Here is a 27500-nt window from a genome sequence, read left to right as displayed (position 1 = left end):
AGTAGTAGTGATAGTGGTGGTGGTAGCGGTGGTGGAGGTGGTAGTGGTGGTGGTGGTGGTAGTGGTGGTGGTGGTGGTGGTGGTGGTGGTGGTGGTGGTGGTGGTAATAGTGGTGGTGGTAATAGTAGTAGTAATAGTAGTAGTAGTAGTAATAAATAGTAGTAGTAGTATTAGTAGTAAACAAACAGTGATACTCGTATAATCCTTAACTCTCTCTCTCTCTCTCTCTCTCTCTCTCTCTCTCTCTCTCTCTCTCTCTCGCATAACAAGCCACATAAAAACAAACCGAGTCACAACCTCAAAAATACACAAAATAAAAGCTCCCCTTTCTAACTTGATAACCCATTTTTGTCTGTCACTGAAGGAAAATTTGTCCCTTACTGATCTGCATACCAATGACAAACTGACGCGGGACTACTGGAAGAAAACGGGACCTGATTGGTGCGAGGGAGGAGGGGAGACTAAACAAAATTGAGAGGTAAGGCAAAATAAGTCACGTCATAATTGTTACTGGCCACGAAGAGAGAGAAAGAGGGGGAGAGGGAAGAAAGAGAGGGAAGCCAATCACAATGCATGTTTCCTCCAGCCAATAATGGACGTATCTGGATTTGACGTCACAAGTTATGAGTGAGTGGGAGGTGGGAGGGAAATATTGCAGGAGGAGGAGGAGGAGGAGGAGGAGGAGGAGGAGGAGGAGGAGGAGGAGGAGGAGGAAAAGGAAAGAGGAGGAGGAAATTAAAACTGGATATCAAGTTTAAACGCTAAAAAAAAAAAAATAGACTTGGAAGGAAAAATGAAAACGAAGATATTTTTAATTTCCAAGGCCATTTTTTTCCTGAATTATTGTTTTATTTTTTTCCCCTTTTATTAGGAGAAAAGTTTTCCAGTGATATGAAGGCTCTCTCTCTCTCTCTCTCTCTGTGTGTGTGTGTGTGTGTGTGTGTCTGAATGTACAACTGCGTCACTTCTCCATTTCTGCGAACGTTTCAAGCAAGAACCAAAATAACATAGCCAGTGTATTCAAATCCTTTATTAAATCACATCCAAGGCCACTCAGTCGATGCCGCCTCTGTGTGGGATCACTGACCAATACTGTAAAGCCAATTATCAAAAACTTTCATATGATTTGCCTTGAACTGATGTATTGTAAGCTATCGATATTCACAACACACACACACACACTCTCTTTCCCTCTCTCTCTCCCCATTGATAAGTAAAGGGAGTGGTAATACGGTGATAAGAGTATGTGAAGGGGAGAACGAGAGAAAGCCGAGGTAAAGGTGCTTAGAATTGTAGCGAAAGAGAGAAGGGAGACGTGAGATAGAGATAGAGATTGAGTATTCAAGATTAGGTGAAGAGAAGGAAAGGTAGAGGATGGGAAGAGGAAAATAGAGTACAGAAATGAGAGAGAGGAGACAAAGACAGGAGACAAGGAGAGAAAGGGGAAAAGAAGAGATGGGAAAGGAGAAAAGGGATACAAGTGGAAAAAAAGAGAAGAAAGAAGAAAGAAAGAAAAGGAGAAACGGGAGAAAAGAAAAAAAAGGAACAAGGAAAAGGATGAGAAGAGAAGGAAAACAATGAGAAAAGAAAAAAAGAAGAAAAGGAAAAAGGAAAAGAAGAGAAAAGAGAAAAAAGGAAAATGAAGGAAGATAATGTAAAAGAAGAAAAAAATACAAAGGAAAACGAAGAAAAAGATGGGAGACAAGGAGAAAGACGAGAACAAACAAGCAAAAAAGAACAAAAACGAGAGGAAAAGAAAGAGAGAGAAGAGAAAAAAAAAGGAAAAAGAGGGGAGATAATGGAAAAGAAGAGAAAACAAGGGAGACAAGGAGGAGTAAACAAGAGCCATATTGAGAGAGATAAGGAAGAAGAGAAGAGGAGATAAAAGAAAGATGCATGTCTGTTTATGGAAGGGAAAGGAAAGGCAGGTTGACGAGAGAACACAAATTGATAACAAGATGAAGGCAAGAATAAAGACTGCTGAGGATTATAGGAAGGCAGAAAAAAACGGGAGATGGAAGATAAAAAGGAGAAAAATAGATAATTCAAACTTTGGCCTATCTCCTCACAAATAGATAGATAGATAGGTATAGATAGATAGATAGATAGATAGACAGACAGATAGATAAATAGATAGACAGACAGACAGACAGATAGATAGATAGATAAATAGACAGATAGATAGATAAACAGACAGACTGAAAAAAAGATAGATAGATAGATAGACAGATAGACAGACAGATAGATAGATAGATAGATAGATAGACAGACAGACAGACAGACAGACAGACAGACAGATAGACAGGTAGATAGATAGACAGATAGATTGAGAGATAGATAGGTAGATAGATAGACATATAGACCACAGCAATTTCTTCACACAAACAGCAGAGGGCACCAAACACAGCAAACTTGTATCACTATAAATAAGACAGATAGATAGATAAATAGATAGATATTTATTCATCACAGCAATCCCCTAACACAACCACCGCAGGGCATCATAACACACCAATCTTGTGTCATTATCAAACCTTGCACATTTCACAGCATCGTTATGAAACCCACCCACCTGAGACAGTCCCGCCCTCTTCCCTCCTCCATCTCACCTGCCGTAATTACAACATCAAAAACTACGAGGCACTTCATCGCAAAATTAAACCCATTTCCTATTACGACAAATTCTAAGAGACGAGGAGAGGGGAAGTGAAGTTAAGGGGAAGGTAACGTAGGGAGAGATGGGAGAGAGAGAGAGAGAGAGAGAGAGAGAGAGAGAGAGAGAGAGAGAGAGAGAGAGAGAGAGAGAGAGAGAGAGATAAACTATAAACCATTTTTTGTGCTACAGATTGAGACGAACCGCTCTACGCTCACTCACTCACTCTCTCTCTCTCTCTCTCTCTACTCTCTTGGCACAACAATGGCTGCTGAAAGGAGAGATAACAATGGCCTCCTGGTGCCAGACGAGCCGCTGCCACCTGCCGCAGAGCTAAAGGTGTGAGGAAAGACAATCGATACACACACACACACACACACACACACACACACACACACACACACACATTCATAGGAACCTAATGCTTGGATTGCTATTGTTGTTGTTGTTGTTGTTGTTGTTGTTATGGGTTGTAGTGGTGGTGGTGGTTATCATTGCTTTTTCTTTTCTTCTTCCTCCTCCTTCGTTCTTCTTCTTCTTCTTCTTGTCCTGTTCTTCCTCCTCCTCCTCCTCCTCCTCTTACTAATACTCATACAACTACTTCAGCTCCTCCTACTGCTGCTTCTGCTTCTACAACAACAACAACAACAACTACTACTACTACTACTACTACTACTACTACCATTATTCTTCTTCTCTTTCTCTTATCATTATCATCGTTATCATTATTCCTCCGATTACCACCACCACCACCACCACCACCACCACCACCACCACCACCAACGCCATTACAATCACCATGGAAGCATCAAAAACCTGGATAAGTCCCCATGTTAACACCACCTCCACACTATTATCATTATTACCTCCATTGTTTTTATTACCGCCACTCTCTCTCTCTCTCTCTCTCTCTCTCTCTCTCTCTCTCTCTCTCTCTTTTGTAATCATCATCACAGTTATTGGTATTGAAAGGTTAGCTCCCTCAAACCTTCACCGGAGCTCACAGCGTATCACAGCAAAATATATGACGAAAAGGTCACAGGAAAAAGGTCATATAGAGAACACCAAGGAGGGAAAATCTGAAGGAAAACAAGTCATTTTTTCCTCTCTCTCCTTTTTCTTTTTTTCTTTTTCTTTTTTTTTGTTGTTGAGAATCATTGGTTGTGTGTGTCGATGTGTAAGCACGGCGAGGGATAAGGAAGAGAAGGAGGAGGAGGAGGAGGAGGAGGAAGAGGAGGAGGAGGAGGAGGAGGAGGAGGAGGAGGAGGAGGAGGAGGAGGAGGAGGAGGAGGAGGAGAAGACAGTGTGAGGAAAACAACTTTTTTTTCTATTCGCGTGTGGTGTGTGAACTTCACGAAGAAAGAAGAGGAGGAGGAGGAGGAGGAGGAGGAGGAGGAGGAGGAGGAGGAGGAGGATAATAGAAGGAGGAAGGGAAAATATTACTATTATAGCTTTCTCTCTGCTATCTGTTTGTCTGTGTCAGTATGTGTGTCCTTTCATGTCTGCTCCCTCTCTCTCTCTCTCTCTCTCTCTCTCTCTCTCTCTCTCTCTGTGTGTGTGTGTGTGTGTGTAAAGCAATACATCACACACGTACAGTCTCAAACACATACAGACACACACACACACACACACACACACACACACACACACACACACAACATTTACCTGTACAAAAAAATGAAGACTCTAATGAACACCCAGGTAGGCATCCCCAGGTGAGAGGCATAACACACCTGACTACTTGACACGGAATGGGACTGAGGTGACTAGAACAGCGCAGGTAAGCCAGGCAGGTACACACAGGTAAGTCACGGCAGCTTAGTTTTCCCCGCTGCTTCCTTACTTCATAGATTAATTAAGACTTTATTAATTAACACCTCGCTTCACATCCTCTCAAGTCAGTCTATCTTTATCAGTAGAGAAAATTGGCTTGTGTTTTATTACCTGTTTGTTATTCTTTTTTCTATTTTCTAAGGTAATGGTTGGGTATGGTAGTGTATATGTAGTCTCTCTCTCTCTCTCTCTCTCTCTCTCTCTCTCTCTCTCTCTCTCTCTACATATTTCTCCTTATCTATCCTTTCTTTTCTTAATTCAGTACTTTTTTCATGTCTTTCCAATTTTTTATCCTTTTATTCTCTCTCTCTCTCTCTCTCTCTCTCTCTCTCTCTCTCTCTCTCTCTCTCTCTCTCTCCCAGTTTTCGATGAGAGCACGATGTCTTCTTGATAAGGCCGCCAGGGATCATGGTTTTTCAGGGCGGGGGTCCAGTGGGCGGCCTTACTTTTGAGGGATTATAGAGGTGAAGAGAGAAGCGAGTAAGGGATCGAGTCGTGGGAGAAGGAGAGGAGGGAGAGGACTGTGGGAGGAGGAGGCGGAATGACGTTCAAAGGAGGTGGAAAGAGAGAGGAGAAAGTGGTGAAAGAGAGGAAGAGTGTAGGAGGTGGTGAAGAGAAGATTGCCGCTACCTGACTCTCCTGCTTGATAAAGAAGGAAAGAAGAGAAGAGGAGGAAAAAAAAGCCACTAGGACATAGGAGGGATTTGCGTGTGTGGCAAAAAATTTGCATATTAAAAAAAATGCATGCAAGAGAGAGGGATGAATGAATGAAGGAAGGGACGGAGGAGCAGACAGTGGGATGGGGCTGGGGGGGGGGATGCAAGGAGCACGGAGGATGGATACATAAAACAACAGGAGTGGCAGAGGGACAGAGGGACAGAGGGACAGCAGCACTGGGGAGAAGAGGAGTGGCCGGCCACGATGTCCTGGCGGGGACTGGCTTGAGGGGACACGAGGGCTGGGGACTCACCCGAGGAAGATGCTGTCGTGGGAGTGGGAGTGGAAGGCGGGGATCCGCAGCTTGGGCAGCACGATGGTCTTGCCCTTGCGTGTCCTGACGGTGAAGGTGGAGGAGAATTGCAGCTCCGGCGTGGGGTTGTGCGGGGACAGGATGGTGAGGCCGCGGCGCTCTGGGGGCCCCAGCAGCGGTGACAGGCCGGAGCCGCTGCTCCCTGCCGGCGAGGAGCTCAGGTCGTGGAAGGACGGTACCTTCAGCTCCATGGAGGCGATGATGGAGTTGCGGTCCGGCGTCCTGGTGCGCGTCTTGGAGCGCGGACTGTCGGGGCAGCGGAAGGAAGTGCCCACCAGCTTGGAGGACTCCGTGAACCTAAAGTTGGAGCTCTCGAAGGTGGCGGAGGCCTCCGGGATGCTGGTGATGCCATGGCCGACGCCACGGTGCGCGCTGGACGCCGCCGCCTCGTGCAGCTTATACTTGAAGGTCTCCTGGTACTTGAGCTTCTCCTGGTTCTGCTGGGTCTTCCAGCGCGGGCTTTCCGGCGTGCGGCGCAGCGCCTCCTGCGGCTCAGAGAACTTGACGGTGTGTCTGGGGCTCACAGAGGAGCAGGAGGAGGAGCCCGAGGCAGAGTAGTGGCGCCCCTTTCCTAGGATGCTGACCGGCTCCTGCACATGGGAGAAGGAGGCGGAGGAGCAAGAGGAGGAGGAGGAGGACTGGTAGGTGTGGGAGCTGGTCATGGAGTGGGTTTGGGTCTGCATCTGGGTCTGCTTCGTCTCGGTGAGCACGGAGAGGTGGCCCCGGCCGAGCGGGGGGCAGGAAGACAGCAGCTCCCCGGGCTGAGGACAAAGGGTAGGGAGGCAGGCGGCGCCCTCCTCCCTTTCCTCCCCCGGGGTCGCCATGGTGAGGGCAGAAGGGCGTGAGGCAGACGGTCTGATAAGACGGTCCCCTCACCACCACCCTCGTCTCTCTCGCCTCACTCTCACTGCCACCCGCCTCACTCGCCGCCCGCCCTCCTGACGCGGCGCCACACGATTTTTCACCAACACACGCGGGGCGCAAGGCTGTGCACACCTCGCAACATTCCTGGCTCACCACAGCAGCCTTGCCGCGCCTGATGTCAAATCGATCACTCGCTCACACCTTCAATTTTCCTGAAACACATGAATGACCTGCAAGCGACACAAGAAGGATGGCGTTACGTCACTTGACAACGAAATGCGGGCCCAACCAGGCTTAGAAATACGATCAGGCTTCAGTTTTTGTGCGTCCGTCATTCAGGGAAAGCTTCAGTTATTAGGAGAGTCAATTACACGCCTGAGCTGAGGCATGGATCTGTTTGTGTGTGTGTGTGTGTGTGTGTGTGTGTGTGTGTGTGTGTGTGTGTGTGTGTGTGTGTGTGTGTGTGTGTGTGTGTGTGTGTGTGACAGTCTCCATTTGCTAAAAGGTTCCAAGATTAAGAAAATGTAAGTGAATCAAACAGACTTTATATATAATAGGCCCACCGATCCTCAGACCCACTCACTCACCCACCCCACACAATCACCCACCCACCAATTCACCCACCCCTCCATTCACCCACCCACGGTCCCAATACGTATCATCCGCCATAGAACATCCCTTTCAGAGCCACCTACTACATATATACTTAATTAATCCGGCGGCAGTGCGGTACAGTATTCCTCACAGTGACTTCCCGCTTTTCCTCTTTCGCTCTTGGTATATTTAAACATTTTTCCCTGGACGGCATTCGCTCATTTGCATGTCAACGTGGTCTATTCATCCTCGCCCGTGCATGGCCAGGCTTGTGCTGTATCATGCACTCACTCACTCACTCACTGGTCTGGCTAACTGGATGAATGAATGAGCTGTTGGTTTGGCGGGTGGCTGACTGGCTGGCTGACTGACTGACTGACTGACTGACTGACTGACTGACTGAATGAATGACTGGGACACTAGATGAAAGAATATATGGGTTGCTAGCTTGGTGGGTGACTAAATAATTGACTGACTGACTGACTGGCTGGATGACTGAATAAATGGGTGACTGGCTGACTGACTGGTTGACTGAGAGAATGAATGACTCGATGGCTGACTAGATTGAAGAAAATATGGCTTGTTAGCTTAGTGGATGGCTAAATAACTGACTGACTGACCGACTGAGTGTCTGGCTAGCTGACTGACCTAATAAAGAACTGACTGAATGAACTGATAAATGAATAGTTGACTGACTTCCTAACCTTTCCTCCTTCTTAACTCTCTCTCTCTCTCTCTCTCTCTCTCTCTCTCGTGGCGGACAAAGAGCGTGTCTACACATTACATTACATCTCTCCACAGTATAATGTGAGATTCGATTTTACCAAGCGTGAGAGAGGCACAGGAGGAGGAGGAGGAGGAGGAGGAGGGGGCGAGGCGGGAGATAAGGAGGTAAATGGAAGGCAAGACGAAGGCGGGAGGTGAGGCAAGCATAAGGGAGGCGGGGGGGTGGAGGCGGATGAGATAACGGAGGAAAGAGGAAGAGGAAGAGAAGGAGAGAGAAATAGGACGGAGAGATGCAAGGGAAGGGGAGATGAAAAGAGGAGGAGGGGAGATGAGGAAGGCATGTCGGGTTGGATATGCCTCTAATGCTGTATTGATCCTTTCTCCTCCTCCCCTCCTCCTTCCCTCCCCTCACCCACTCTCCCCTCAGTATCCCTCAGTACGTGCTTTCCTCTGTGTCCCAAGTCCGTGCAATAGACCGCCTGTTTTATACTCACGTGCAGTCTCACTAACACACACACACACACACACACACACACACACACACACACACACACACACACACACACACACGACCGCCATGCACGCTTCCCAATTCTCTAAATTACTCTTTCCTTACGAGTTTCTTTAGTTCTCCCTCCTACGTACATTTCTCTTATCTCTCTTACGTGCTTCCCTCTCCCGTCTGTCTGTCTGTCTCTCTCAAGTTAAATTACTCATAACAAACGCGTAACTCAACATCACTCGCCTCCTACACACTCTTACGCACATAAATCTTGTAAATCACACCAGTTATCCGTGAGCCAGCGATAATACTCCACTTAAACCTCATACATACACACTAACTAAAATAATTCGTCAAGCCAAACAAAGCGATAGAAAGAGCATGAACAAAAAATTAGGAATGCCATTATTCGCCATGAGTGATCAAAGGGTTTAAGGTCAGGTGTGGCGCGTCACCTGTCACGGCCACCAGGTGTTGCTCACGCTCCCACACCCTCGTTAAGTGCTATGTTTATTGTGCCACCTGAGTCACGCACAGAGCCACAAGGAGATAAACACTGCACTTGGAAAATTGTGGTACGAAATGATAATTGTGGTAGAGTTTTGCTGGAAATGAACTAAATTGTGGTAGAAATGAGCGAATTCTGGTAGAAATGAATGAATTGTGGTGAACTGTGGTAAAAATGAGTGAATTGTGGTGAATTGTGGTAGAAATGAACGAAATGTAGAGAACTGTGGTAGAAATTAGTAAATTGTGGTGAACTGTGGTGGAAATGAGTGAACTGCAGTGGAAATGAACGAATTGTGGTAGAAATGAGCCAATTGTGGAAAATTGTGGTAGAAATTAATAAATTGTGGTGATTTGTGATAGAAATGAACGCATTGTGGTAAGAATGAGCTTTTTGTCGTGCCACCTAAGTCACGCACAGAGCCACAAGGAAATAAGTACCGCAGTTGAAACATCCTTGCGCTGCGCCTCCACATTCCTAAGGCTTTATTTATAACCTAACCCAACCCAACCTAAAAATGAAGTGACGCTGGTCTTTTTTTTATTATACCATGTGGGCTTTTCACGGGAATTTATGGGCTAAAGGGGATACTTTTTAGGGTACCTCCTATCTCAAAGCCCACCCGCTAGGAAACCGTTGTCCTGAGTGAGGAAGCCCAACCTGCACTCAGACCGTGGACAGGATTCGAACCCGTGCGCTTGGAGACCCCTCGGACCCCAAAGCACGCATGGTTCCACTGTACCACGGCGGCCCCATTTTCTTAATTACCTCCTTCAGTACTGAGACGCATTTCTACCATTATTTTTTGGGTATGATTAGACGATTTTGTTGAGATTAGGAAGGGTCTATGGAGGTCAGGGGATTAATGGCCAGAGTCTTCACTATTTTATTCCCCCACACAAGTTTCTGAAAATGTTTAAACTCGCCAAATAGTAAGAAGAATGAATATAATGCGTCATGGTACTGAAGAAGTTAAGGGTGTTTTTACTGTTCTAGTGGTTTGCAAGGATTCTATGATATTAATAGCAGAAACAGTCTTGAAAACCCAGCTAGTCATCTCAGTGGCCTTTGAAAGTAGTTGCCGTGAAGTGAGATGTGTTTACAAGGTCGTTTTTCCGCTTCTAATGACGAATCAACTAGTTTTCTACATTACCAAAAGGGGAAACACTCTTGAGAACACAGGTAATCGTCTCAGTGGCCTTTGAAAACAGTTGGGGCGAGAAAGCGAGCCATTTCAGACTACAGGTCAAACACGCCAAACCACGCCACGCCACGCCACGCCACGCCACTCTCCCTCACATTATGCTTCAAATATTCCTTCAGCTTATCTCCCTTCATCTGTGTGGATGTGTTACAGTTGGCGTGGCTTATAAGAGTGACAGAAAAGTAAGAAACTGTGATTGAGGGAACAGTACAAAATGCAGTATAACAGGTTAGCTCTCATATCCTCTGCTCTACCAAGAACCTAAAAAAAAGATGTCAGCTTTTACAAGACTGACAGTAAATGAAAGGAGTTACGATTGAGGAGAGACAAAAAAAATAAATAGAAGCAGAGCAAGAGTAAGATTATCAAGTTACTACACGCGATTTCATGTTCTCTAATCTGCAGGAAGCTAAAATATGTCAGGTTTTGTAAGACTGACAGAATTTATGAGGGAAAGCACGGAGTAGAGCAAGGGAGGGAGGGGAAAGGGGGGAGAGTACAAGGTTAACCTCTTCCATACTGGGACGTATTTTGTGTAAGATTTTATAGACATTACGAAAGGTATATGGGGTCAGATGATTAATGGCCAGTCTTCACTATCTTAATCCCCCACATAAGTCCCTGAAGCTATATAAAATCAAATAATAAGTAGAATGAATACGGAAACTCGTCATGGTACTGAAGTGGTTACTCAATTCTCTGCACTGAATCTCACGTCCTCTGATCTGCCAGGAATGTAAAATAAGTCACGGTTTTTGTAGAGTGAGATGTTAAACCACTCAGCAAAGCACCTTAGGTATACAATAATAATAGTCCTTCGTGTGTGTGTGTGTGTGTGTGTGTGTGTGTGTGTGTGTGTGTGTGTGTGTGTGTGTGTGTGTGTGTGTGTGTGTGTGTGTGTGTGCAGGCATATCATTCCCACCACAGCTGTGCACGAGAACAAAAGCACCACTCCAACGCGCACGCACATGAAGAAGTGGCAAGATTTTCCTCATGTATTAACTTGCCCAAAACTCTTTTATTTTCATGAGTAACGCAGCTAACCCCCACTCCCCCCCTTATCCTTCTCCACCATCACCACCACCACCACCATCTCCTCCTCCTCCTCCTCCTTCTCCCTTGATCCTCCACTTCCCTTACTCCCGATCCCTTCATCCCTTTTCCCTTATCACTCATCCTCCTTCATTCATTCCCCTTAACCTCCATGAGCCTATTTGCCTTAATATCTCTCTCTCTCTCTCTCTCTCTCTCTCTCTCTCTCTCTCTCTCTCTCTCTCTCTCTCTCTCTCTCTCTCTCTCTGGACGTGTAGGTGTGTGTGTGTGTGTGTGTGTGTGTGTGTGTGTGTGTGTGTGTGTGTGTGTGTGTGTGTGTGTGTGTGTGTGTGTACGCTATTTCCATCTGCGGCCCGCCTCCTCCCCTTCCCTTCACTCTACCTTCTCTTCCTCCTCCTCCTCCTCCTTCTCCTCCTCCTCCTCCCTCTCCTCCTCCTCCTCCTCCTCTTCTCCTCTACTTCCTCACTCTCCTCCTCTTCCAGTTACGAGTATGATGAAGAGAGGAAGGGAAAAGAGAGGGGAAGAGAAGAGGGAAGGGAAAATAGAACACTAGTCTCTCTCTCTCTCTCTCTCTCTCTCTCTCTCTCTCTCTCTCTCTCTCTCTCTAGTAATGCCTGAATAAGTGATAGAGAGGCGTTTACTTTCTCTGGTAAAAAGAAAATGTGAAGCGAGTTTTTAAATAGGAAGGAAAAGGTGACTGAGTGTACTAAACTTCTTATCGGAGACTTAAATGAAAAAATAAAGAAAAGAAAATGGAACACAGGTAGTCATGTTTATAAAAGACTTCTATACATACATACATATCTATATATATTACATACATACATACATACATACTACACCACAGCAAGACCAATTAGTACACTCTCTTTAACACTTTCTCTCTCTCTCTCTCTCTCTCTCTCTCTCTCTCTCTCTCTCTGCATTAAACATTAGCACACACACACACACACACACACACACACACACACACACACACACACACACACACACACACACACACACACACACACCAACAACAACAACAAAAAAAGGAAAAAACATGAATCACATTAACAAGAAAACAATATGTGTGCTGACTACAAACTAAGTCTCTCTCTCTCTCTCTCTCTCTCTCTCTCTCTCTCTCTCACTCACGCAACAGGGACACAAAAGCCTTATTAAAAGTACAATTAACACCAATTAGAATGCAAGTCTTCACTCTCCTATCTCTTATCAAAACTTCTTGCCACGAGGAGGAGGAGGAGGAGGAGGAGGAGGAGGAGGAGGAGGAGGAGGAGGAGGAAGAAGAAGACAAATCAAGACACGTCGGTAGAAAAAAAAAACATGGAAAGGGAGAAAATAAAGAAGATTACCTGTGTTAGGTTCGGCGTTTTCTTTAAGTGGTGATGGGGAGAGGGGAGAGGTAAGGAGGAGGATGGGAGGAGAAGAAGAGAGATGGGGAGATGAGATGGCTGGGAAATAAGAGTGGGAGATGAGGAAAAGTGAGAAGGGAGAGGTTAGAAGAAAAGGAGAGGGAGGAGAAGGGGAAGAGGAAGAGGAAGGAGAGGTAAGAAGGAGGTGAAGAGGAGGAAAAGAAGAGGGAAATGGGAAAATGAGATAACTGGGAGGGAGAGAAGTTGGAAGATAGAGGTTAGAAGAAAAGGACAAGGAGGAGAAAGAGAGGGGGAGAAGAAAGAGGAAGGGCGAGGGAAGAGGGAAAGGGAGGGAAGGGAGGGGGAAGGCTGGGCACGTAGTAGTAGCATCAGTGAAAACAGCAGTGCCTTGGTGTGGCCTCAGAATGTTCATTGATTCTTTAAAGGTTTGCTCCCGACATGGGCAGGACTGCAGGACGCTGGGAGCCCCTTGCAGTGTGTGTGTGTGTGTGTGTGTGTGTGTGTGTGTGTGTGTGTGTGTGTGTGTGTGTGTGTGTGTGTGTGTGTGTGTCTGCGCAACAAGTAGTTTGATATGTGGTACCGGTGTGCGTGCGTTTGTGCGTGCGTGTGTGTTTCCGCAACAGGTGACGAGGAACACAAAGGAAAACTACACGACACCTGACTGGCTGATCCTCGTGATACGCCTCTTTATCTAATCTTAAGCAAGAGACATGACACGAAAACAAAAGATGATCTGATAAAATGTATACTTATGTGGATCATCTTGTGTGTGTGTGTGTGTGTGTGTGTGTGTGTGTGTGTGTGTGTGTGTGTGTGTGTGTGTGTCGCTCGGAACACAGAATCAAGCCCCATCACCTGCCGCTGCTACTTCTAGGTAAGGTTGGGTGTCATGCGGCTCAAACATTCACTACTTCCTGGCACCGCTTGAGCAGATCACTCGGGGCTAACTTGCTCGCTTGGCGCCGCGTGTGAGCCGAGTGCCAGGTGGGACTGAGGAAGACACTACGAAGTTTTTTGGCACCTGAGAGAGGTATTCTAGGACACAGCACGATGGAGGAGCCGAGGGAGGAGAGGAGGAGGAAGGAGGAGGAAGGAGGAGGAGGAGGAGGAGGAGGAGGAGGGATGGCGAGGAAGTCATTAAAAGTCAAGTGCTGGTGTTTAGCTTTGGTGATAGAAGAGGCACTGCAGCACCACTACCACCACAACCATCACCATCACCATCACCATCACCATCACCAACACTCAATTGTCAGAGGGAAAAAAATCCGTCCCTCTCCCTCTCTATCTGTCTGTCTCATCGCATCACAGCATCACTCACCCGCCTTGCCGCCCAGCCAAGGCAAACACAGGGCGATGGAGGGCAACATGACGGGAATACCACTGGGGAACGTTGCTGTCACGGTAAATATTCGACCTAGCGACCTGGCCCTTAGTGCATCAGCTCCCCTTACCGAGGCAGCAGCGAAAGCGACGACACACAGGGCGGCTTATCACGACTGCGGGAGTGTGGGAACGTTAATGTCTCCCCATCTGGTACTGCCTCGCTGCCTGAGTTAGTGTTTACTGCACCGGCGGGAGAGAGAGAGAGAGAGAGAGAGAGAGAGAGAGAGAGAGAGAGAGAGAGAGAGAGAAAGTTTGTATAGCTCTAAACGGTCACAAAAATACTAAAAAAAATATTACGATTTATTAATTTTGCTATCAGTATGAAAGAGAGAGAGAGAGAGAGAGAGAGAGAGAGAGAGAGAGAGAGAGAGAGAGAGAGAGAGAGAGAGAGAGAGAGAGAGAGAGAGAGAGAGAGAGAGAGTGTGTGTGTGTGTGTGTGTGTGTGTGTGTGTGTGTGTGTGTGACGACCCCTTCTCCACACTGAAAGATATGCATCACTTACTCCCTTGATTTATGAACCCCTTGTCCTTATAATCCTCTCCATATACACACCCATAAATTAACACTACAGATAGGTGTGCGTCGGTGTGTGTGCGAACGTGTGTGTGCGAGCGTGTGAGTGCGAACGTGTGTGTGAGCGAGCGTGTGTGTCTGTGCATCAGGCTACATGGAAAACGCGGGAAGGTACAGAAAGTAGGTGCGTGTGTCTAACAGCTTGCCTTGGTTAGCGCTCTTAATTCACTCATGAGGGATAAAAAGGCAGGAGTTATGATTGTGAGGCACGCACGGCCCGGTGGTTCCCTAGCGCAGCGGGGCGATGTGAGGCAGATAGGCGGGAATAGTGACAAGTTTATGGTCAGAGCGGCAGTAATGGCATCCCGGAGGTGCTACGAATCATCCTGCTTTTTAAATCTCTGTCTCTTTAAATGGCTGCTTGCAATGCCCTCTCCTCTTCTCTCTCTGTCTCTCTCTCTCTCTCTCTCTCTCTCTCTCTCTCTCTCTCTCTGCAAAAATGTACTGTTCATTGAGTATTGAGTAATCTTGATCTTTCTTCTTCTTTCCCATAATGAGAAAGAGAGAGAGAGAGAGAGAGAGAGAGAGAGAGAGAGAGAGAGAGAGAGAGAGAGAGAGAGAGAGAGAGAGAGAGAGAGAGAAAGCTGCATTACACAATTGGCTACACAGACATAAAACTGGTTAGAGGAGAGAGAGAGAGAGAGAGAGAGAGAGAGAGAGAGAGAGAGAGAGAGAGAGAGAGAGAGAGATACATGTGTTTCGTCCACCAGCTCGTTTCAAATTCACCAATCAGAGAAGGAAGAGAGAGAATTGTGATACTGTTTATGGATTAATGGAACATCATACTGTTATTTCCTCTCCATTAAGTGCAAGGTTTCTTTCTCTCTCTCTCTCTCTCTCTCTCTCTCTCTCTCTCTGTGTGTGTGTGTGTTCCCTGATCACAAAACTTCTCTCGCCTCATCCTCCTTCTATGCACACACACACACACACACACACACACTTAAAACACATTGCCTTTTTGTGTGTCTGCTGTTTTTTTCTCCTCTCACTCTCTCTCTCTCTCTCTAGACACACGATTTAATTCCTCCACCAAACACTGCCACGGACCAAGGAAACCGCAGCGAGAGGACTTCAACGGACGAAACAATACGGATAGACACGGACGAGGGCGACACAGGAACGGGGGCGGCCATGCTCAGGGTATAGACAGAGACACGTCATTATCCCGGGCGATGCAAAATGGGAACAAGAGAATGTATTTTTTTTTTCTTTCATACACTTGATCGGCAGAACCTTTAGACACTGCCACTACCACTACTACCCCCGCCTCCACCACCACCGCCACCACAGCACCGTAAGATTAAATGTTTTTTTTTTCACTATGAGGGATGAAGAATGCAGGTCACCAGGATGAGAATATGAAGTACGTGTCTTTGGAGTTTAAAATGACATGTTTCTCGGTTTTATCTACCTCGATCACCAATATCACCACTAAATCACCGCACAATTGTAGTAACATGTCTATTTTCACTCCGTAGAATGAAGGATGGTCACCAGGATGAGAAACAAACAAAAATATCAGAGGGGAGTTTAAAATCATCGTTTTTTGTTCTTTTTTTTCTCCTCACGTTGCCTCGATCACCACACAGACTGAGAAACGCTTTGCTCTCTCACCACGACTATTTTCCAAGGCCACTGAGATGACTGGCGGGGTTTTCAAGAGTGATTCTCCAGTTAATAATGCAGAAATTTTGTCACTCTGCCACTACAAGAATAAAGACACCCTAAGAAAACGCTCTTCTCCCTCACCACGACTGTTTTCCAAGGTCACAGAAAGGATTAACCGATTTTCAGGAGTGTTTCTCCATTTAATAATGCAGAAATCTTGTCACTCTGCCTTTAGATCCGTAAAAACACCGCCCCTCCCCAAAAAAAAAAAAAACCTGTTCTCTCATCACGACTATTTTCCAAGATTACAGGGATGATTAGCAGGGTTTTCAAGAGTGTTTCTTCGGTTAATAAGGCAGAAATCGTCACTCTGCCTCTAGAACCGTGAAGAAACACCTTAAAAAACCTTGTAAATTTAAATAAAGCCTTTTGAAACAGAGGAGGTGAATCGCACAAGTGTTTGAGAAATTACCAGCCTCACTTTCGCTAACAACAGGTGTAGGTGTTAAGTCCCGCCGCACCACTGCCACTTGCGTCTGTCTACCACGCCTTCCGCGCACTGACTGTCGCCCCGCCTCCCTTGCACCCTGAACAACGGCGGCGGCGGAGGTGGCGGCAATGGCTAGCTGTGGAGGTGGTGATGCTCGTGGTGGTGATGAAGGTGGTGCTCGAGGTATTAGTGTTATTGATGCTGTACTGTGGTTGGGTGAGGAGGGGAGGTGGGGCAAGGAGGGGAACTGTTGCAAATGTGACTAATAGATGAAATGGATACCCGGAATACTCGTATAATAATGAAGAGAAAGGGAAAAGAAAAAAAGACGAAGGGATAGAAAAAAAAAAAAGAAGACTAATGAGATGAACATATCAAAAGGGTAAATGTGAGAATGAAATGAAAGGTCACAAAATGTACGAAGAGAAAAAGAAAAAGAAAAGAAAAAGAGGTTAAGGGAGACAAAACAAAAAGAAGGAGAGGTAGAGGGAAAGAGAGAGAAAGAGACAAAAGAAGAACAAAAGAAATCGAGGAAAAAGCAAGTCAGGCAACAGAATAAGGAAGGAGGAAGAGGAAACAATATTCACAGGAAGGAGGGACGTGAGAGAGAGAGAGAGAGAGAGAGAGAGAGAGAGAGAGAGAGAGAGAATCGCGCAAAAACAAACAAGTCAAGACACATACAAGAGAAGGACTTCAATTCAACAGGTAAGGAAGACGCAACAGGTAAAGAGAGAGAGAGAGAGAGAGAGAGAGAGAGAGAGAGAGAGAGAGAGAGAGAGAGAGAGAGAGAGATAGTGTGTGTGTGTGTGTGTGAGAGCGAGAGGGAGAGCAACAGGTAAAAGGGACAACACGTCCCACTCTCCCTCACCCTCACCTCTCTCCTCTCTCTCTCTCTCTCTCTCTCTCTCTCTCTACGGCCTCAGATTCACACCCACACCTTTCTTGGACTCTTGTTTTACCTGTGGGCGTGGGCGGGCGTGCGTGCGGGAAGGCGTGGGTAGCTGCCCTTGAGATGTATTGAAATGACGGGCGTGGATGGCCTTTCCGCGGGCGTGGGCGAGGAGGAGGAGGAGGAAGAGGAGGAAGAGAAGAAGGAGGAGGAGGAGGAGGAGGAGGAGGAGGAATCACAATAGGAGGAAAACAGTGCCATTCGTCTCTCTCGTCAACTTACTACGCAGATGAAGAGAAAAAAAATGTCTGCTAGTTTTTGTACTCGTCAGAAATTAAGAGACGAGAACGGATGACTAAATTCTTTCATATTATTTGGTTATATTTTCCTTTTTTATCATTTTTTCGGGGTGAATTGGAGAGAGAGAGAGAGAGAGAGAGAGAGAGAGAGAGAGAGAGAGAGAGAGAGCATGCATGTAATGGTGATAGTAGTGATGATAATGAGGGTGATGTAATCTGTCCATTGTGTGTGTGTGTGTGTGTGTGTGTGTGTGTGTGTGTGTGTGTGTGTGTGTGTAATTCACCTCGGTCGCCTGCTGGTCACCCAGCCAGTCTTCTCCATTACGGAACGAGCTCAGAGCTCATAGACCGATCTTCAGGTAGGACTGAGACCACATCACACACTCCACACACCGAGAAAGCGAGGCCACAATCCCTCGAGTTATATCCCGTACCTATTTACTGCTAGGTGAACATGGGCCACACATTAAGAGGCTTGCCCATTTACCTCGCCGGTTACCGGGACTCGAACCTGTCCCTCTCGATTGTGAGTCGAGCGTGTTAACCACTACATTACGCGGTGTGTGTGTGTGTTTCACTGTTTGATCTTCTGTAGTCTCTGACGAGACAGCCAGACGTTACCCTACGGAACGAGCTCAGAGCTTATTATTTCCAATCTTCGGATAGGCCTGAGACCAGGCACACACCACACACCGTGTGTGTGTGTGTGTGTGTGTGTGTGTGTGTTAATTCTTTCTGTAACAACAACAAAAACAAATCCCTTTATCAAGTTTCAAGCCAAGAACAGATAATATCAAGGATTTGATAAGCTTATTTACGCTGATACTTAAAAAAAACTAAACCTTTTACGTATGCTGGTGAGAGAGAGAGAGAGAGAGAGAGAGAGAGAGAGAGAGAGAGAGAGAGAGAGAGAGAGAGAGTAACAAAGATTTACTCTCAGCCTTGCCATCACGTGCAGGACATATGATCGCCAGCTATTATCCTCTAGAGCAGTCAGTCCCTCTTAATGACCTGACGTATGGCTGAGAGTCTCCCTTACACACACACACACACACACACACACAGTCACTCCCTCCTCTTACACAAGGCGAGTCAGTGAGCGCTCGGCAAGTGATAAGCAAGTGCTGGACAAGTGCTGGGTCATCCGTGCATACCTTTAGCAATCTGAGAACCTAAGCTGGGTAGGACGCGCCTCTCGCCTTGCCAACTGACTGTGATGGCGTGTCCCTGTCTGTGTGTGTGTGTGTGTGTGTGTGTGTGTGTGTGTGTGTGTGTGTGTGTGTGTGTGTGTGTGTGTGTGTGTGTGTACGTAGATGCTTACAAGACAACTCTCAATCACATATTTCTTCACACACCAAATTTGGACGCAAGCGGAATCTTTGCCTTCCAGATGAGACCACATTTTTATTCTTTTCTTATCCCCTCTCTCTCTCTCTCTCTCTCTCTCTCTCTCTCTCTCCTCACCCTTCCTCTTCACTCCTAAGCCCCCAGACTCAGCTCCTCACCCCCCCATCCTCCTCCCTTAATTGTGAGGGAAGAGAGAGCTTATCCTGGTGTGCATAAAGGCGAGTATTCCTTGTTTTGTCTCCTATGCGAGTGGCCTTAAGTGGTGAAGGAATGTCTCTCTCTCTTGCTAACAGGAAATAACGACTGTGTGCTGTATAATTGCCGCAGAGAGAGAGAGAGAGAGAGAGAGAGAGAGAGAGAGAGAGAGAGAGAGAGAGGATGAGTAAAGTACGGTGAAGGAAGGAACGAAGGAAGGAAGGAAGGAGAGAGAGAGAGAGAGAGAGAGAGAGAGAGAGAGAGAGAGAGAGAGAGAGAGAGAGAGAGAGAGAGAGAGAAATACGAAAAAGTGAGAGAAGAAAAGTAAGAAAAAAAACTAGAAGGAAAGTGGGAAAAATATCAGAGAGAGAGAGAGAGAGAGAGAGAGAGAGTATATACCAACTGTTATTTCGTTTCACTCTTGAATAAATACTGCATTTTGACACATGTCCCCCAGCTCTCTCTCTCTCTCTCTCTCTCTCTCTCTCATGCAGTGGTCAGTCTCCATTAACCACACTTACGGAAGCTAAGAATTCACTCCCAATCTCGCCGCAAGACCAAGTGAACCGCTTCGAAACGTCCCGAAGCGGTTCAATAATTCTCTCGTAACCGGTTCGAATTATTGGATCAATTTTACAAGGCAGGGATTTTGCTTCAATTGCTTCGAGATAAACCGGTCACTGAATCCTGAATCCGAGACTTTTAAATTGAGAAGATGGAGAGAGAGAGAGAGAGAGAGAGAGAGAGAGAGAGAGTCGATAATCCAATTTCTGCCCTATTCTTGAGTTACATAATCACAAAATATTTTCTTTATAATTTTCTTCTTACCTTCCTTCACGTAACTCAATTTTGTCTCCTATTTTATGATTTTCTTTGATCTCTCTCTCTCTCTCTCTCTCTCTCTCTCTCTCTCTCTCTCTCTCTCTCTCTCTCTCAAACAAGAAAAACCGCTCGTTTCAATTAAAGAGACACAGATTGACTAAACATTCATAGATATTCAAGTGTGTGTGTGTGTGTGTGTGTGTGTGTGTGTGTGTGTGTGTGTGTAAACATGGCTGTAAGAAATATTACAAAAACACCAAAAAAAAACCAAATATTTTTAAGCAGTTTTTTCCCTACTTTTAACCTAAAACACACACACACACACACACACACACACACACACACACACACTTTTATCTCTCTCAAATCCTCGTTTTCCTTTTTTAACCCCACCTTGCTATCTTTTTCCCCTCTGACCTTCCAGCCCTCCATCCATCCATCCTCCCTTGCGCCATCCATCTTCCCTTCCCGCTCCTCATTGCCTCAACAGCCACATGGGACGCCTCGTAATCTCCCTCCTGTAGGCGACGCTGACGCTGTAATCTTGCAGGTGAGGCGAGATAAATTAATTGAGACTCCAAAACACACTTAGGAGAGTTAGAGGCTCGGCTGGGCTTAGCACCAAGAACAATTGCTCGTGGAAAGATGAGACTAAAGGGGTCAGATTGTCTTTGTAGAGGGTTAGGTAAGAGATTAAAGAGGTGAGAATGTCTTTGAGGGTTACGAAAGATGTTCTAGAGGTAAGGATCCGTTTATAGAAGATTACATTATATTATTTAGGGTTTTAAGGGTAATTTAAGGCTGATGAAAATATTATAGAGGTTAAGGAGAGTTAAGTTAGAATTAAAAGGATTATAATGGGTAAGACAGCTTTATAGATGATTAGATTAGTACTAAACAGGTTCTGAACACTGTCTATGGTTAGAGAGGTTTTACGGGATAGGATGCTCTTAAAGGGTGATAGATTGTTTTTGTAAGGGTTTTTTGGATTTTGGTAAGGATATCTAAAGTATAACGATCTGTAATGATAAGGATTGGTGCTGTAAAGTTAAAGTCTTGTTTTTTATGTAAGAGGGGAAACTGGCCAAGGGCAACAAAAATAAAAAAAACGGCCCACTTGATATCCAGTTTCCTTAGAGATCAATAGAGTTAACCAAAAGACAGGGACAAATGTCTTGAGACCTCCCTCATAAAAGAAGTCAAGTCGTGGGAAGATGAAAATACAGGAAAAAATACAGGGAGTTCCAGAGTTTACCAGAGAAAGGTATGAATGATTGAGAGTACTGGTTAACTCTTGTAGAACACGAAATTGAATATTGGTGAATAGACAAAGGATCTGAGACTTATTAACGACTCGAAATCAGAACAATAAGAGATTCTGAAGAGGATGAAAGACGAGAAAGATCAATACAGCATCCAACTTCTTATGACTTGACTTAATTTTAGAGGGAGGTTTCAAGACATGTATCCCTGTCTTTTGGCTAAACTTTTCGAACATGTAAGAGGACTGGCGACTAAGTGAGTCTTTTTATTTAATTATTTTTTCTGCCTTTAACCAGTTCTCCCCTCTTACATAGAAAAAAGAGCACCAATATAAGGAGGAGCAGTAGCAGAGGCGGCGTTATGTGGGCAAGCACCAATACCAAATAGCAGAGATGGGTATACCACTAGACTACGGCGGTGTGTACGGCAGAGGTATTAACCTTTTCAATACGGGGACACCTTTTTACCTTGAGGTTTATGTACGATTAGACCATTTCATTGACATTAGGAAGGGTCTATGGTGGTCAGAAGATTAATGTCCAGAGTCTTCACTATTTTAATCCCCCATGCACATAAGTTTCTAAAGCTGTATAAAATCATCAAAGAATAACTAAAAGGCTTATCAAAATGCGTCATGCTACTGAAGGGGTTAATATCGTAAAAGGAGGACCAAGACTCGTTACTGCGTAGTGGCGAGGAGTGATACATAGCTTGAGGGAGCGTGAAGGGCGTGAGGGGAAAGTAAGGGAGCGTGAGGGAGTGTAAGAAGTACCGTTATGGGATTCCTGATGGCTGCAGCGGGAAGGCGTGAAGATTAACCTGAGAGTAAGTGAGGGGAACCGAGACGCCTTGTGTGTGACGCCGAGTGTGAAGCCGAGTGTTGGCGGCAGGGTTGGGTTAAGTAAGGCTGCGTATTGGGAAGCACGTTTGATCTCGCGTACAGACTGTTTTAAAAAGCTATGGAGATGCTTAGTCGGTTCTAGTGTGCGTGTGTGTGTGTGTGTGTGTGTGTGTGTGTGTGTGTGTGTGTGTGTGTGTGTGTGTGTGTGTGTGTTTCCAGCTTCCAGTAGGGTGTTGGTATCCTTGTCAAGTCCTCACTGGAATCATGAAAGCTTCCTGGATATCCGTATTAGCTTTCAGTGGCGGCTATTGACGGCCGTTCAAACAAAGCGCCAAAGTTTTCATGAGAATCTGGCGGAGTTTGTTTTTCATTGACGGAAGGAAGACTTTGTTAACCCCTTCAGTGCTATGGCGCGTTTTTATATTCATTCTGGTTACTCTTTGGTGATTTTATACAGCTTCAGGAACTTAAGTGGGGGATTAGAACAGTGAAGACTCTGGCCTTTAATCTTCTGACCTCCATAGACCCTTTGTAATGTAAATAAAATAATCTAATCATACCCAAAATCCAAGGTAAATAATGTATCCCACTACTGAAGGGGTTAAACGCTCACTAAATTCATGGAAACTCCCTGGAAAGCCGCAGTAACTTCCAGTAGAGGCTGTCGATAGTAACCCATGCAACACACAAAATTAACTAAGAACCTAATGAACCCCTCTACCACTGACATCATTAAAACTTCACAAAACCCTCACTGGAACCATGAAAATCTTCCTGGAAAACCCTAATACTTTCCAGTAGAGGGTGTTAAAAGCGAGCTATGATTAAGAATTCCAGTAGGTGCATGTGTTTCTTACTGACAACGCCCAGTACTCATCCAACCCTCACTGGACTCATCAACGATTCCAGGAAAGCCCCAATACCTTTCAGAGGAGACTGTTGAAAGTATCCTGGCGAAGGTGGAGGTGAGAAGGTTGACAACATCTTTCAAGGAACAGCCAGTAAATGTAACACCTCAATAACACGCCGAGGGGAGGAGAAGGAGCGCGGAAAGAGAGGAAACCGGGGCATCAGGTAACGGGAGAGGCGTGTCCGTACCTGAGGAAAGAGATGGAAAACCAGGAAGAGGAGGAGGAGGAGGAGGAGGAGGAGGAGGAGGAGGAGGAGGAGGAGGAGGACTAGGAGAAAAGGAGGAGGAAGAGGAGGAGGAGGAGGAGGACTAGGAGAAAAGGAGGAAGAAGAGGAGACGACAACGAGAGAAGGAAGAACACTAGGAGAGAAGGAGGAGGAGGAGGAGGAGCACGAGGAGGAGGAGGAGCACGAGGAGGAGGACTAGGAGAAAAGAAGGAGGAGGAGGAGAACTAGGAGAGAAGGAAAAGGAGGAGGAGGAGGAGGAGGAGGAGGAGGAGGAAGAGGACAAGGAAGAGGAGGAACACTAAGATGACATTACTTTACCGCCAAAATGACTCCCGTAGGACTTCGAGCCTCGCCAAAGTCTAGCCGGCGAGCCCCGTGAGCACCGCCTTGGGAAATGCCTTAATGGTGGGTGCTGGAGGGGCGGCGTGGCGGGTGCTGGAGGGGCGGCGCGGCGGTGGCTGGTGGGCGGGCCGCGGAGGTTTACTATGTGCCCCTCTGAGAACGCCCAAAGAAAACGGTGTCGGGTGTAACGCTGCCAGTGCTCCGGGATGTAAGGTGGTGGTGGTGGTGGTGGTGGTGGTGGTGGTGGTGGAGAAAGAGGAGAAGGAGGAGAAAGAGAGAGGAGAAGAGAGAGAGAGAGAGAGAGAGAGAGAGAGAGAGAGAGAGAGAGAGAGAGAGAGAGAGTACTGAGCTCATGAAAATAATCTGGTCTCTCTCTCTCTCTCTCTCTCTCAGGCACACACACACACACACACACACACACACACACACACACACACACACACACACACACACACACACACACACACACACACACTTTGCATATTACAGAAACCACTTCATCTGCGTCGCCTGCTTCAGTATTCATGGCCACACACACACACACACACACACACACACACACACACACACACACACACCGCCGCTGCAGGTGTGGCCAGCCCTCCACTACCTATGCACACAAACTATCTCCACTTCCCCGCACCATTTGTCGCTCTCACCTATTCATCTCAGTAATCTTTCATCGTATCAGTCATTATTATTTACACGTCTCAGCTTCAGCCGCATTTCTCCGCGTATTCATAATATTTGGGCATGATTTCTGTCAGGGAGTTGAAGTAGTAGGAGTGGGTGTGGTGGTGGTAGGAGTAGGAGTAGGAGTAGGAGTAGTAGTAATAGTAGTAGTAATAGTAGTTAGCAGGAGTAGTAGTAGTAGTAGTAGTAGTAGTAGTAGTAGTAGAGGTGGTGGTGGTGGTGGTGGTGGTGGTGGTGGTGGTGGTGGTGGTGGTGGTGGTGGTGGTGGTGGTAATGGAAGGTGGAGGAGGTGGAAGCAAAAGGTAGTAGTAGTAGTAGTAGTAGTAGTAGTAGTAGTAGTAGTAGTAGTAGTAGTACTAGTAGCAGCAGCAGCAGCAGTACCAATGCAGTGGTGGTAGTAGTAGTAGTAGTAGTAGTAGTAGTAGTAGTAGTAGTAGTAGTAGTAGTAGTAGTAGTAGTAGTAGTAGCAGCAACAACAGCAGAGCAGTAAGTAAGATCATTATACTAACACTAATAACGTAAATGACTTATAAATCCACAATCTTCCCTCAAAATAATGAACTAACTTACCAACTGACCAAGCAAATAAAAACAACCCCCATTAATGCCGCCACCACAACCACCAAACCTAAGCTCACAAAACCCAAACACTCGACAAACCCGGGATAAAAACATCATCGACACGCTAGCGACAGACGACCCTTTGTGCTGCGCCGCCCGAGCTGACCTGAGAGGGAAGAAAGGCGCGAGAAAATCATACAACATTGACACCTGTATTTTGAAACACTTCGCTGTCTCACTCTCTCACCATCACTGCTTTCCAAACGCTCTAGTTGAAGATACTCGTGTTTTTAACCCTTTGAGTATACCATTTTGCGTTTCCATATTCATTCTGTTTATTATTTGGTGATTTTATACAGCTTTAGAGACTTATGTGGGGGATTAAAATATTAAAGACTGTGGCCATTAATCTTCTGACCTCCATAGACCCTTCCTAGTGTTAATGAAATTGTCTAATCATACACAGATCTCAAGGTAAAAAATGTGTCCCAGTATTGAAAGGGTTAACCTCTTCAGTACTATGACACGTTTTCATATTCATTCTGCTTGTTATTTGGTGATATGATACAGCTTTAGAAATATATGTGAGATATCAAAATAGTGAAGACTCTGGCCAATTAATCTTCCGAATTCCATATACAATGAAATGGTCTAATCGTACACAAATCTCAAGGTAAAAATGTGTCCAAGTAATGTAGAGACTAAGTGCATTTTTTATGAATCTGGTGATGGATTGCAAAGATTTCTACTTTATTGAAAGGAAAAACTCTCATGAAAACCAATGCAGTCACTTCTGGGGCCTTACAAAATTGTCGTGGTGAGAGAGCAAGGCATCTGTAAATAGAGTCGTGAGAGCAAGGTGGTGGTGGAGGAGGTGGTGGTGGTGGTGGTGGTGGCGGCGGCGGTGGTGGTGGTGTCGGAAAGCAGGATGAAGAAAAGGTGTGAATACAGGTGACAATATTCATCCCAGCGGAAATGAGAGAGTCGATGCATGATTTCTCGCCCTCCTCACCTGACCCGCGGTGCTCAAAGGTCAGGTAAGGTCAAATTAGTCCCGATAACTGCCACGGAATTCTCTCTCTCTCTCTCTCTCTCTCTCTCTCTCTCTCTCTCTCTCTGGCTTGCATGTCTGGCTCACTCACTTGCTTGTTTTGCTTGTTTTGGCTGAAATTCAATGATATTCCGCTTTATTTGTCCTTTGGTTGGAATTTATGATGGTGTGTGGGAAGGCAACGCTGATGATGATGATAGTGGTGGTGGTGGTGGTGGTGGTGGTGGTATTGAGGGCAAGTATGATATGTAAACCCCCCAATAAAACTCCAGCTAATAAAAGGTATATAAATGAATAAAAAATAAATAAATAAATAAAACTCCTCATTAACCAAAACTGAACAACCTTTTAACATTATTATTTTTTTTTCTACAGCCCCACATACTAAGTCCCTCCCGCCTTCCCCTGCCAGTCCCTCCCCCTAGCCCTTCCAGCACCCTACCACTACCCCTCCTGCCAGTGTGTGGTTAGAAAGTTATCATAAAAGTTAAGATTCAAAACTTATAATATACGAGCTTGTGACGAAGGAGGAAGACGAGGAGGAGGAAGAGAAGGAGGAGGAAGAGAAGGAGGAGGAGGAGGAGGAGGAATAGAAAAGAAATACAAAAGAATATAAAGGAAAAAACAGACAGCAACAGCCCTAGAGGACCTAACGCGGCTGTCTGTCTGTGTACCTATGCCACCACTACAGATTCTGAGTTAGAGAGGCTGAAGGACACGAGGATTCGAGGAAAGAAAACAAGAGAGCACAGAGAGAAAGAAAGTCAAAGATGTCATAGGAAAGATCGAAAGAGGAAGAGGGAGAAGGAGGAGGAAGAGGAGGAGGAGGAGGAGGAGGAAGGAAGAGAAGAAGAAGAGGAAGCATACAGGAAGACATTTGTAGTCAGTTAGACAGACAAGAGGTTCACGAGTCGGGGGAAGTGAGACAAGCCGGGTCACAGTGGAAGGAAGGGAGGAGGAGGAGGGGAAGGTGACTAGGGAACAAAAGTAATGGGGGAATGGAGGAGGGAGGGGAGGAGGGTGCCGGGGGGACTTTGGGTGAAAGAGGTGAGGTGAAGGTAAAGGACAAGGTAAGAGGAGGGGAGGAGGAGGAGACGGGGAGGGAGGGAAGAGGGGGGAGTGGTGAGGCTGGTGTTCTGAATCAGGTGAAGCACTCAGACAGACAGATAGACACACACACACACACACACACACACACACACACACACACACACACACACACACACACACGGTAACGTAATATTCACTACACTGTCTATTAACTAACGCTATTTACTCACTCACTCACTCACTCACTCTTCTCTATTAATCAACAAATACTCGTCAAAATACTCATCCTGTTGATATTCTGGTGAGTAAGGGATTAGTGTCTTTTATTTACCTTCCATTGTCACTTCTCCACACCTGCAGCTAATTACCGTGGGAAAAATGACCACTTCTCACCTGCAAGGGAAGTGAAGCGGATATGAACCCCAGTGACTCATGAATCGGAAAGTTTGAAGCATTGAATCTCTTTTTCTTCCGTTTTTATAGAGAGTGAGAAACTACAGTCATTACTCTTTTTTTTCCTTGATTTTCTATTTTTTTTCCTCTTGGCCAATCTCCTTGACCCGTAAAGAACACAAAAACAATAATAACAATAATAATAGTAATAGAAAATAAT

General features: G+C 45.8%; 2 protein-coding genes across 5 annotated transcripts in view; both read right to left on the bottom strand.

Moving 5' to 3' along the window:
• LOC123507691 (cAMP-specific 3',5'-cyclic phosphodiesterase-like) overlaps positions 1–27500 on the bottom strand; it is a 617094-nt gene that overhangs the window by 340337 nt on the left and 249257 nt on the right. For 2 of the 4 annotated variants that reach the window (XM_045260822.1, XM_045260823.1), the window contains exons 1-2: positions 16389–16523; positions 5457–6610 (exon numbers count right to left, since the gene is read on the bottom strand). The exons of the other annotated variants lie outside the window; for them this stretch is intronic. In XM_045260822.1, the coding sequence (XP_045116757.1) occupies positions 5457–6340 (884 nt within the window). In that variant the 5' untranslated portion in view covers positions 6341–6610; positions 16389–16523. Of the gene's footprint in view, positions 1–5456; positions 6611–16388; positions 16524–27500 lie in introns of those variants that run through there. 4 annotated transcript variants of the gene reach the window in all.
• LOC123507695 overlaps positions 1–27500 on the bottom strand; it is a 214253-nt gene that overhangs the window by 74259 nt on the left and 112494 nt on the right. The gene's annotated exons all lie outside the window — the stretch shown is intronic.

The sequence above is a fragment of the Portunus trituberculatus genome, chromosome 23 (genome assembly GCF_017591435.1).
Source record: "Portunus trituberculatus isolate SZX2019 chromosome 23, ASM1759143v1, whole genome shotgun sequence".
In the NCBI taxonomy this organism is placed as follows: Eukaryota; Metazoa; Arthropoda; class Malacostraca; order Decapoda; family Portunidae; genus Portunus; species Portunus trituberculatus.
This window is presented reverse-complemented; position numbering and strand designations above follow the sequence as displayed.